At 46.5% G+C, this 12550-nt stretch overlaps 1 protein-coding gene across 1 annotated transcript in view; it reads left to right on the forward strand.

Annotated features, from left to right (window-relative positions):
* Positions 1 to 12550, forward strand: part of Adamts17 (ADAM metallopeptidase with thrombospondin type 1 motif 17) — a 315038-nt gene that overhangs the window by 276166 nt on the left and 26322 nt on the right. Inside the window, exon 20 of the mRNA XM_075952745.1 lies at positions 7474 to 7678. Within this exon, the coding sequence (XP_075808860.1) occupies positions 7474 to 7678 (205 nt within the window). The remainder of the gene's footprint in view (positions 1 to 7473; positions 7679 to 12550) is intronic.

The raw sequence follows: 12550 nt of genomic DNA on the forward strand, positions 1-12550 counted from the left end.
AGCTGTCAGGGTCACAAGTGTCCAGCCATCTGCACTGAGGTTTATGGTGACGTGCCATGCTCACCCGGCACCCTTGCCCACTGTAGTCAAGTGAAAAGGTCGGCGCTGCCCAGTGCCAACCACTGACTCAGGGCTGAGATCTCCAGGCACCAGCTGTGTCCACATGGCTCCACCCTGCTTGTCTGTCACCCTGGGTGGACTTTTCAAGTCCACCACCCACATGGCCTCTAGAAGCCATGATCACCACTTCTAACATGGTGGCAGATTAACAGGCACCGGGGAGTCAAACTGGACCAACAAGCCATCGCTTTGGAGTGTTGCTAAGGAGACGGGCTGGCTTTGGATAGATGCTCTGGGGGAGTCAGGACTGAGTGTGTGGATGGCAGGAATGGTATTGAGGCTGGGGTCGCAGACCATGAACCCCTGACCGTTACAGCTGTGCACCAGAAAGAACACTTGCAGGGCACGCAGCTGGTGAGGGGTGCCTCTGAACCTCCAGATCTGCAGTTGGAATAGCCCATCCCTTCAGCCCCACTTCCAGAAGCAGCTGAGCTGGCACACTCTAGCCCTTGAGAACTCCCCCTAGGAACATTGCCCGAGTCTTATAAAAATCCTAAGCAGGACAGCCACAGGGCGGAATGCTGAGGAGGTCTGCCTGCACTTTTTATGCTGAATAATTTTTGTGGAGCCAGGCATTTGGGACAGCTGTGCAGGGACCTCTGCTGGTGTTAATTGGACCTAGAGTATTCTCCGCAATCTCTGAGTTTAGGGCTTTAGTATTCCTTTCTATTGGGCGGCATTCGGTGTACATTCTGGGAAAACCATGTCTCATCATTCATCCGAAGGAACTTTGGTTGTTGTTCCTGCTAAGATTTTCAGAGCAGAATTCTTCAGGCTAACCTGTGAAGCCAACCTGAAGGCAAACATAGCATCAGTGTGTCCTAAAACCACAAAGAGTAAAAGTCAAGGAGAAAGTGATGGAGTAGTATGTGACAATCACTGGAACCTTGCCTCCTTGGGATGGAAGATGGAGGCGATGCACTCCTAGCCTTTGAGGGGTTGGGTCAGAAACTCCACAGCTGCCAGTTTGGGATATTAAAGTGTAAAGTCCCAGACTGGAGGCCACAGGGCCAAATTCCTCAGCAGACACGACTTGGCCCACACAGGCGGCTTAAGGTTTTTGAGTCCAACATCTGAAAACTTAGGAGAAAGCCGTTCTCTCCACTTGACTAGCAAGAAGGGAGGAGGGCCAACGCCAGACCACAGAGCTACATGGGGCTAGCCCCTTGCGACTGTCCCTTCCTGGTAGAAAGAGACCACTGTACAGTATCCCCAATATGAACTAAGAATTTCCATCTTATCATTAACAGATAAATCTGGTTTGGTTAATTTTTCTAGCTTTGATGGTTTGTGGACAGGAAGTGATGATAAATTGTTTTTTTTCTTGTTGTGTACAAGAAAACTTGCCTATTTTTATGTTTGGGCAACATTTATATTTCTTTTGTGATTCAGTCCCCTAGTTTTTTGCCCACTATCTGATTTGGCTACTTGTCCCCTTCCTGATTGATTTCTATGTTCCGCCTTAGAAAGAAAGGAAACGGTGATTCACGCTATAACACAGACAGACCTTTAGGACTCCGTAGGAAGTAATTGCACCACTTCTGTAAGGCCCTTGTGAATCCACAGAGGGTGTGAGCAGAGCTGTCATGGGAGAAAGGGAGGTTGCTGTTTGATGAGTTGCTTCCGTTTGAGACGACAAGATGTGGGGGAGGGTGCTAGTGGTGGTAATGATAGAATTTTGTGGTTTTATTTAATGTCATGGCTCTGTGGATATACAAGAGGCTAAAGTGATAAATTTTATGTCATATATATCCAACCACAATAAAAAAAACAAGCAGGGACACATAGTAGTAACATCTACTAAGATATAGAATCGGGAAAGATCGTGCCAGATTATTTGTAAGGATGTGGAAAATTCGGAGTCTTCCTACCTTGATGGTGACAACATAAAATGGTACAACTGCTTCGGAAAACAGCCTGGAACTCCTGAAGCACTGAGTGCAGAAATAATTCTGCTAGGTATACCCCAAGGAAAATGCACAAAGGTCCATCCTAGCATTGCTCACGATGTACAGAGTTGGGGTCTTGAATGTCATCGAAATCTCTGCCAGCCGATGAGTAGATAAAGGAGATGTGGCATGTCCACATAGTGGAATATTACCTGGCAATAAAAAGGAATAAAGCATAGAATTAGTACATGACCTGGATAAACTCTGAAAACACATGCTAACTGAAGGAAGCCAAGTGTAATGAGTCTTGTGTCATGTGACACCCTAACTGCTTGAAATTTCTGGACGTGTGTAGAATCAGAAAGTAGGTTAGTGCCAATTTGGAACTCGGAGGGATGGCTGCGTGTTGGGGAAGATAGATAAGGAGTCTGGGTTTCTTGTGGAAGTGATAAAAGTGTCTTAGGGTTAGATGGTGATGACTTCATAATTGACAATATTGAAGAGACTCTTTCAATGAGTGAACGGTGAGCTGAGTCCTAGTGAGACTTCTAGAAGATGGATCTTCCACTCATTCGTGAGTGCCTTGAGCAAGCCACTAAGCCTCACAGTGCCTAAGTCTTTCCAGCTATAGTACGGGTCAACTACATTAATCATGACATGGGTTAGAACATTAAAGCGTATTTTAACAGCGTATCGACAGACTATTTAACTTCCTCTCTCCTCTCCCCGCTCCTCACCTTTCCACCCTTCCTCCCTGCCTCCCCACTCCCTCTTTCATTTATTCTTTGTCTAACAAAGAAGAAATAACCACAGTTGTCCAAGGGCAGCAGACATGGAAAGGGCGTAGATCCTGTCAGACACCACCTTCTCGATTTTAGGATCCAGAGGGCACAAGACTGTTTAAAGTCAGGATTCAGGGATGGAGGTTGTTTCCTTCAAGAGTGCTCATTCTTGGCCATGCCAAGGAGAACATCATGGGTTGCTGAGCCCCTCTGCAAACAGAAATGCCTGCTTTCAGGAGATCTCATATCCCCAGGCCAGCGTGACACACGTCAGATTCTCATTTCCTCTTCTAAAAAAACAAATATGTGAATAATATTACTTTTCAGGGAATGGTCTATGAGAACTCATAATTCTCGAGTTTAAGTGGAGAGAGGCAGAATTGAAGCCTCGTGTACAGCGACCGTAAAGGGGCCCTGTTGATTCCCCTGGGAGAGCATCCCATCCAGGCTCCTTAGGTCGCCGTTGCAACGCCTCGCTGTGCCTCCTTCACACATCTGTTTAATAAAAGCGCTCCCCTGGCTTCAGAAACTATAAAGGACACGTGTGAGAGCTGTCTGAGTGTTCTCAGAGTTGCTAGCTCCAGTCTGCCAGGAGGTGGGAGAGGAACGCAGTCCTGAGCGGATGGGAGGCTCCGGGGCTACACTGCTCCTCCAGCTACTGGTTGGTGTTAGACAGGGAGGAAGGACTCTTGGCAAGACTTGGCACATCCCCTCCCCCCAAGCCCACAGCACACATAGTGAACCAAGTCACAGGTGTCCTAGGAAAGACCTTGTCACCACAGTGAGGCAGAGCAAAGTGTTGGCTTTCTCTTAGCTGGGCATTCATTCCAGGGGACAGAAGTTCTGTGCCAGGGAAAATGGATTCACATCCCTGCAGGCTTCCCAATGTATGCTAGGTGCCTTCTAGCGGTTTGACATGCTGTTCAAATAATATTCAAATGCTGTACTGTTGCCCCATGCATGGAGGAGCCCAAAACTCAAAGGAAGTAAGATGTACTGAGCTATAGTAGCTAGTCCTCAAGCAGAGGGCTCCTGCTTCTATCTGAATCATGCAAACTTATGATGAATTAGGGGGAAATTAACTTCAGGGGACCTTGTTAACCTTGCTTCAGGATGGCCAACTTAGATGCCCTTCCCAGGAGTCCCTGGAAAGCCAGAGCTGCTCTTGACAGAACCAATGTCTACATTTTAAATAATAATTACATGGTGTCTTACGGTTTCTCTTGCTGTGAAGAGACACCATGACTATGGCAACTCTTGTAACAGAAAACATTTATTTGAGGTGGCAACTTACGGTTTCAGAGGTTTAATCCATTGTCATGCAGGCACACATGGTGCTGGCTATGTCTTGATCAAAAGACAACAGGATGTGGACCGTGACACTGAGTTATGTTTAAGCAAGAGACCTCAAAGCCCGCCCCCACAGTGGCACACTTCCTCCAACAAGGCCACACCTACTCCAACAAAGCTACTCCTCCTAATAATGCCACTTCCTTTGGGGGCCATTTTTTTTTCAAACCACCACACATGGTCATGGTAGTGTCTGTCAGGCCTGAAGCACGGCAATCTAAGAAAAAGCCTGTGAGGTGTGAACAGTAACAGTGTTTTATAAAGAAGGGACAGGCTGTAGACACTTCCTGGTCATATAGCGAGTAAGCTGATGGAGTGAGGACTTGAGTCTGGGTCCATTGGACCCAGGTACTATGTGCGAAGCTGAGGGTGTTTGGCTTCAAGACATCAGCATCTCTTGCTGTCAGATCATGCATGAGTCAAGTATACCATGGATGGAAGGATGCTTCCAAGACTAAAAAAGAGCCCCAAGATGGATGTGGCAGAGTACCCATAATCACAGCTACTTGAGGGACAGGCAGGAGGAGGACTAGCTCAAAGCCGGATTGAGAGGAGCCTTCTGGCATGTTCTCTAAGACCTGCTTCCCAATTGGCTGATCTGCATGCCTCCCATCTGCCACTTTTTTGTACCTCCTCTCTCTGTGTGTCCTTTGTCACACTCCCCTCTACACTCTGTGTGCGTGACCAGACTCTTCCAATCCTCTCGACTCTTGCCTCCAATTCCAGACTCCTTACCTGACCACACTGTCAGGCCTCAGAGTAGAGTGAGAACCAATGAGGAAGGTCTGTGGAGCTGGCTATTGTGGTGTGCAGACCAGCCTCTCTCCTTTCCCCTCACTGAGCCCTGCCCTCTTGTTGTATAATGCTACCCCTGAAGAGGTCTGAACAACGGTCTACCCACCCAAAAATAGAGAATCAACAGCAGACCAAAATACAGAAACCACCTGTGGTGGTTTGAATGAAAATGGCCCCCATAGGCTCATGGGAAGTAGCACTGTTCGGAGGTGTGGCCTTGTTGGAGGAAGTGCGTCACTGGCGATGGGCTTTGAGGTGTTCAGATGCTCAAGCCTTTGTCACACTTCGTGCTGCCTTCAGATCCACATGTAGAACTCTCAGCTCCTTCTCCAGCACCATGTCTGCCTGCATGCCACATGCTTCCCCACCATGACAATAATGGACTAAAACCTCTGAAATATAAAACAGCCCCCAATTAAATGTGTGCCTTTATAAGAGTTGCCATGGTCATGGTGTCTCTTAACAGCAATAGAAACCCTGACTAAGGTACCACCAAAGCCCAGCTTGGTGAACCAGTGAGCTCACTGGTGTTACTTACATATACATGTGAGAGGGAGTTGCTTACAGGAGCAGAATGACCCAAAGACAGCTGTGTCACCAAAGCCTACCTTAGTTATGGGTGACTTCTCCAAAAGATAGGAACCAGGAGCACAGCTGCAGGTGGCTCACAAGTCTGGAGGGTATCTCTTCTGGGGAGTTTGGCCCCTCAGAGGGTGTCTCTCAGCAGTCTTTACTGCTTGTATAACCTTGGAGAAGCCTGAGCTTTGTGTGACTGATCAGTTTTAGGAACTTCCTGAGATAAACTGTGTACTTCCTAAATCGATACAAGAAGAGAGTCTCCCTTTAGAACTAACAATCTTATGAGCTTCTCCCAAGGTAGAATGACACAGGTGCACAGGGAGAACTCCATGGGAAGACAAAGGCAGAGACTGGGGTGATGTTTCCATATGACCATAGTGCTGAAGGCCAGCCCGCCCCAAGCCTCGAGAGACCTATGTTGTAGACCTTCCATCAGATGGAGCCCACTCTGGTGACATGCAGACCTGAATGTCTTCTCTACAAAACTGAGAAAACATAATCTTCAAGGATTTTTTTGTTTGGCTTGGTTTTTATTATGTATTTATTTCAACTTTATGGTCTTTGGTGTTTTGACTACAAATACATGTAAGGATGCTGAATCCCCTGGAACTGGAGCTAGAAACAGTTGGGAGCTGCCATGTCATGTTGGGAATTGAACTCCAGTCTTCTAGAACTGAACCACCTCTCCAGCCCCCAAACTCATTAAACGACATTGAAAGCTATCTTAATAAATAATGGAATGGCTATCCATGCTCGTCTAGAGTCGGAGATGCTTTGACGAGTATTAAGATCCTGGGCACTAGGAATATGTAAGGAAGGATGAAAGAGAGACTTAAGATTGCTCATCACCCAAGGACCAAGCAGGGGCGGTTCCCTGGTATCCCCAAAAGAGCTTTCTCCTCATTTGTGTCCTAGTGAACTGTGGTGTCCAAACTGCTCAGTTGTTCTCCAATACTCTGAAGCCAACAGAGGGGTCCATTCACAAGTGACTGAAACAGTGGGGGAGTAGACAGTTTTAGAAAAACATTTTCAAGTGCCATCCTCACCCCCATTTTCCAGTGTTCCACACGATGCCATCGTCACAAGTCTGGAGGCTTCTCAGGCCATGGAGAGCAGGGAGGACCTGGTCTCGGTGTACTCCTTCAGACATTGGAAACGCCTTTGTGCAGACTGTATCAGTCAGCTGACGCTGTGTTAACAAACATCACCTTGCCTTCAAACAGTGCTAGATTCTCATGTGAAAGCAGGAAACAGAATCAGCCAACCTCATAACCACATTGAAAGCGTCCCTTGAATGCGGGTTTGGAGGGATGGCTTAGTGGTTCAGAATGCTTGGTTCACATTATGAAGATGAGAATTTGCATCTTAGCACCCACATAATAAGCTGATTGTCTCTGCAAACACCTGTAATCCCAGCTATAGGGGGAGATGCAGATAGGAAGACTGCTGGGCTTTCTGCCTTCCAACCTAGCTGAAACATTAGCATCACCCCCACCCCACCCCCTTATTCAGGAAGAGGCCCTGACCCTGAAGCATAAGGGAGAAGAGATGGAATACGATAATACCTTTTCCTGGCCTCCAAACACACACACATATATATACACTTGCACATACACATGTACGCACATAAGTATCCTCCTGGTGTTGGGACATGACCAATTTCATGTCTCCTCACGCTCCACTGAACTAAGCATGTGCTATAACAACAGATAGGTTGTGTGATCCCACTACAGGGAGGGAAGGAGGAGCTGGAATATTACGTCACCTTCTGTGGGAGTGTTGTAGCAGAAAGCTTCCTATGCCAAAGAGGCCACTGAACTAGACAACTGGTCAGGTCACCCTGTGTTCTGAAGCTGGAATTATTTCCAGAGTTGATGACAAAGCTCTCTAGATCTTTCTCTCTCACCACTCACTCACCACCAGGTTATTTTCTTCCCGTCCTTTCTCCCTCTGGGCAGGTGGGTGGCCGGTCAATGGAGCCCCTGCTCAGCAACCTGTGAGAAGGGTGTCCAACATCGGGAGGTGACTTGCGTATACCAGCTACAGAACGGGACACATGTCACTACTCGGCCCCTCTACTGCTCAGAACCCCGGCCGACCCCAGTACAGAGCTGTGAAGGCCAGGACTGCCTGTCCATCTGGGAGGCATCAGAGTGGTCAGAGGTGAGTGCTTGGGCTTGCCACTGAGGCTGAAGCCATGCAAGGGCCTGCAGGCCTTAACACAGGGCCCACTGTGGGCTGTCTGCACCAGGGTATCCCCACGCACCAAGTCCTTCCTGCCCGTGGTCAGCTCACAGGTGCACTCCAGTTACTTCCTTAAGCCCCATCTGAAACCGCAGCATAGCTAAAAACGGACAAACATATGTAATGGAGTTTTGAGGATGAATAGGTGTGCAGCACTGGGAAAGTACGATTTGATTCCATTTCTTGTACAAAGTCCTACTCAGAGATGATAGATGGACAGGTGACAGATGATAAGATAGAAAGGTAGATAGATGATAGATAGATAGATAGATAGATAGATAGATAGATAGATAGATAGATAGATGATAGGTAGATAGATAGATAGATAGATAGACATATGATTGATAGATATATAGATGATAGATAGATAGATAGATAGATAGATAGATAGATAGATAGATGATAGATAGACATATGATTGATAGATATATAGATGATAGATAGATAGATAGATAGATAGATAGATAGATAGATAGATAGGAGATAGATAGATAGATAGATAGATAGATAGATAGATAGAAGATAGATAGATAGACAGATAGATAGATAGATAGATGATAGATAGATAGATAGATAGATAGATAAGAGATAGACAGATGATAGATGATACATAGACAGACAGATGAGAGATAGATGATAGGTAGAAAGATGGATAGATAGATTGGTAGATAGATAGACAGACAGATGATAGATAGATGGATGGATAGATAGATAGATAGATAGATAGATGAATGGATAGATAGATAGACAGATGATAGATAGATAGATGATAGATAGACAGATGATAGATAGATAGATAGATAGATAGATAGATAGACAGATGATAGATAGATAGATAGATAGATAGATAGATAGATAGATAGATAGATAGATAGATAGACTGAATACCCATTGACCTTTTCATTCTCCTTTGGACATGGTTGAATTGTAGCATGGTCAAGTTGAGTAGCTGGTTTCAAAGCTTTCCCTGAAATGCCAGGGCAGCTCTTGCACTTTGCAGGAGTTAGGTGCTGGGAGGGACAGCCTTTGGTATGCAAGTCAGAGTTACAAATCTCACACTGAAAAACCTGTTGGAAAGCAGTCAAAGTCAAGGCCTAAGTTTTAAGTCAGAAGGCCAATCCTGGAAACACCATTTTTTCTTTGCTGAAGTCATCCTTCAAGGCTTTGCCTTGGCATTGCAATTATGTTGGTTGTTTGGATATAAAACAAACAGAAAATAGCTACATAAAGGGATGGACTTCTCCTGGTTCCCCAAACCTAGAGTAGTCTGGGAAACTTCAGGAGGCTGGATCCAAGACACTCTTCAGTGTGGAAAATATTTTTAAAGTTCTCTTTGATTGCCAAACATAATTATTTTGAATAAAAAAGTATTCGGGACATTTTTAATGAACAGAAAGCCTTCCATTGGCTGCTCTAAACTGAAGTTGGATTTCAGACAAATCTTAAAATGCACCTATTTAAGGACTGGAGACCTTATCCTGCCCTTTATGATATTTGATGGAAAGGGGAACATTTAAAATTGGTTGTTGTTTTTTTTCTTTATATGCACTTAGGTTTCTAGTTTCTTATTCATGGGGATTCTTCCTCAGACCTTGAGATACAGGCATGTGAATGTTCCTCCCCTCCCCCAGGCCAGGGCATCCCCAGATTTTTGACCACTTTAATCTCAAACAGGATTTGTACTTCAATCAGATAAAATCCCCAAACTCTATGGAAAAAATTAAATCCATTCTCACCTAAAGAACCAAGTCGTATTACAGCCTAGAAGACCACCTCATGGGAAGTGTGACCCAGAAAAACAGGATTTAAAGACATCGCTCCATGGTTGTCCTTCTGCATTTACCTTATCCTAACCCTGAGTCAGTGTCCACATGGGCACACCCGATGCTGCCGGCCTAGAACACGGAATCTAATCACATACACCCCTGCCCGCTTGAATTGTGCCTGAAGCTGGTATTCTGTCCCTCTGCTATAAGCCAACATGCCTACACCCCTTCTGCTAAGAACTGACTGTCATTTTCTTATGGGAGAAGAGACTTAGAAATGTATTCACCCAACAGTGTTGACCACCCTCGCCACCCACCTCCTCCCCCAGCTTCTTCATGACTTTATTGGAAGGAGGATCAAATATCAGAAAGAAATAAAAGGTTTGTGGGAGCCCTCTTTTCCTCAGCTGCTTGACCCCCATCCTGGGAGAAGTAAAGAGAGGTTGAGTATCACCCCCTCTGGGTCCTTTGCAACAGCCGTCTGCACCCGCTCTTCCTCAGGGCCCAGAGTCTCAAGGGAATGGGCTACTGACCAGAGGGTGGAGTCCAGCCTTAGCCAAGGAAACGGCTGGACAGCAGAGAGTGGCAGACTAGCGTAGGACAACACAGGAACTGGCCATGGGCAGAGGTTGGTGAGGAGCTCTGGGCGCAGGTGCCAGGACACAGACCACAAGCTCAATGGAGACATGGCCATGTGGAGAAACAGGACAAGCTCTCAGAACAGATACAGAAGGGCTCTAGCAGGCCCAAGCATGGCACTGGCAGGCCTTGTCGTCCCCCTTCCCTGTCCCTCACCGAACCGTAGATTACATCCCTAAGCCTAGCCACAAAGGTCTATTCCCTTATTTGACCACTTCCTCCTTCTGAGGCTGACTACCGAGGTCCAGGTACCAAAGTACTGAAGTCCAACCATCAGACACCCTCCTTTTGGCTACCCTAATTAACATGCCCAATCCAAACAAACCAACTCATCCTAACATGGGGTCTCCCCTTCTCCCTTTATAAACTGTCGTTTGCCTATGGGCCATATCTGCCCACACTTTGTCCAGAGGCAGTTTTCCCTTCCCTTTTTCTCCCCTCTCCTTTGTCTCCCATTCCATTTTTGTTTCTCTGGTGCAAATAAATCTTCTGTGCTGAGAACTTGGTTTTGGTGTATCCTGTGTAAACTCAGGCCCTTTCAGAAACCATCACTACAGTGACCTGGACTCAATGCAATGGCCCTGCTAGGCCAAGAGGACCAATGCCCTGAAGTCTGCTATGGAGTGGTCCCTTACATCTGAGGTCACTTTCAACTAGCTCTTTTCCAGATCCACATTGTAGTAAGGAGAGTGGCGGGCTGTGTCCCGCCACCTGGCTAGCTTAACCCCCAAAATAATTACACAGAAACTTTATTCATTTAAACACTGCCTGGCCCATTATATCTAGCGTCTTCTTGGCTAACTCTCACATCTTGCTTTAACCCATATCTAGTAATCTGTGTATCACCACGGGGTCATGGCTTACCAGGAAGATTCTAACCTACATCCATCTCAGGCCGGAGAATCATGGCGTCTGCCACATTGCCTTCTTCCCAGCATTCTGTTCTGTCTACTCTGCCCACCTAAGGGCTGCCTTATCAAAAGGCCAAGGCAGCTCCTTTATTCAACCAATGAAGTCAACACAAATATAGGATCTCCTACGCCACCACACACATATACACATGTGCTTCCCGGCAAATCCAGGTGACCACTGTGCTAAGGAATGTGTTTGCCTTTTGAAACAAGCCAGTTTAATCTCAAAGTACCACAGGAGGAAGAGTCCATACAGGACTGGAGAGATGGCTCAGTGGCTAACAACACTGGCAACTCTTGGAGAGGGTCCAGGTCCACTTTCCAGCACCCACATGGTGGCTCACAACTGGCTTTGACTCTAGTTCCAGAAGATATCATACCCTCTTCTGGACTCTGAAGACACCTTCATATATGCGGGGCACATACATGTATTCAGTCATATACACATACACATAAAATTTTAAATAAAGAAAAAGCTCACAAGAAGAAGGTAGGTAGGTACTATTTTAGGATGAACATCAGTTACACAAATGCCAAGAACAATGTTTGTCCTTTATGTGTCTGTGTGTTTTTTTTTTCTGGACATGACGAAACTTTTCAAAAGGTTAGGTCATTATCCCTCAGGCACTGCAATGGCCTGCTACACGTGATAAACTGGGCTAGCCTGAAATCTCCTCTGCAGAATGCAGCCTTAGCCTCCTCCGCTTCTGTGTGGGAAGATGGTGCTCCTCTTGGAGTCGCACATAACAAATTAAAAGAGGATGGCGGCTCTCTGAGCCGCGGTCTGTGTTCCTTCTGCCGTCTGGCTAAGGGCAGGAGACCACATCCCCTCTGCTCCCCCACCAGCTTGTCGGTCTCATCTGTTACACTCTCCCAGAGATGACATGTCCTCTCTGCCTGAGCTTCCTTCCACACTGAGAGCCATGTGAGTGCCCTCACCAGCGTGCCTTCCCACGGGGCAAGATCCAGACATATCCTAGAGCACCTAGTGTCCCCATGTCCTGTCAACTCCTCCTTGGACTCTTGTCTCTCCTTTTTTTTGTTTTGTGTTTGTTTTGCCTTTTTGTTTTTCAAGACAGGGTTTGTCTGTGTGGCCCTGACTGTCCTTGAACTCATTGTGTAGACCAAGCTGGTCTCAAATACAGAGATCCTCCTACCTCTGCCTCCCAAGTGCTGGGATTACAGGCCTGTGCCACCACTGTCTGTTTTTGTTGTTGTTGTTGTTGTTGTTGTTTTGATTTTTCGAGACAGGGTTTCTCCGTAGCTTTTGGTTCCTGTCCTGGAACTAGCTCTTGTAGACCAGGCTGGCCTCGAACTCACAGAGATCCGCCTGCCTCTGCCTCCCGAGTGCTGGGATTAAAGGCTGTTTTTTGTCATTCCTGGTTGCATGAGGACCCTGCAGTCTTGAGTTCTTGAGAGCTTGATCATCATTTGTGATCCCTTGGGCTCTGCCCAGATCCCCTCTGCAAACTGTT

This window comes from Microtus pennsylvanicus, chromosome 18 (genome assembly GCF_037038515.1).
Source record: "Microtus pennsylvanicus isolate mMicPen1 chromosome 18, mMicPen1.hap1, whole genome shotgun sequence".
Taxonomy (NCBI): Eukaryota; Metazoa; Chordata; class Mammalia; order Rodentia; family Cricetidae; genus Microtus; species Microtus pennsylvanicus.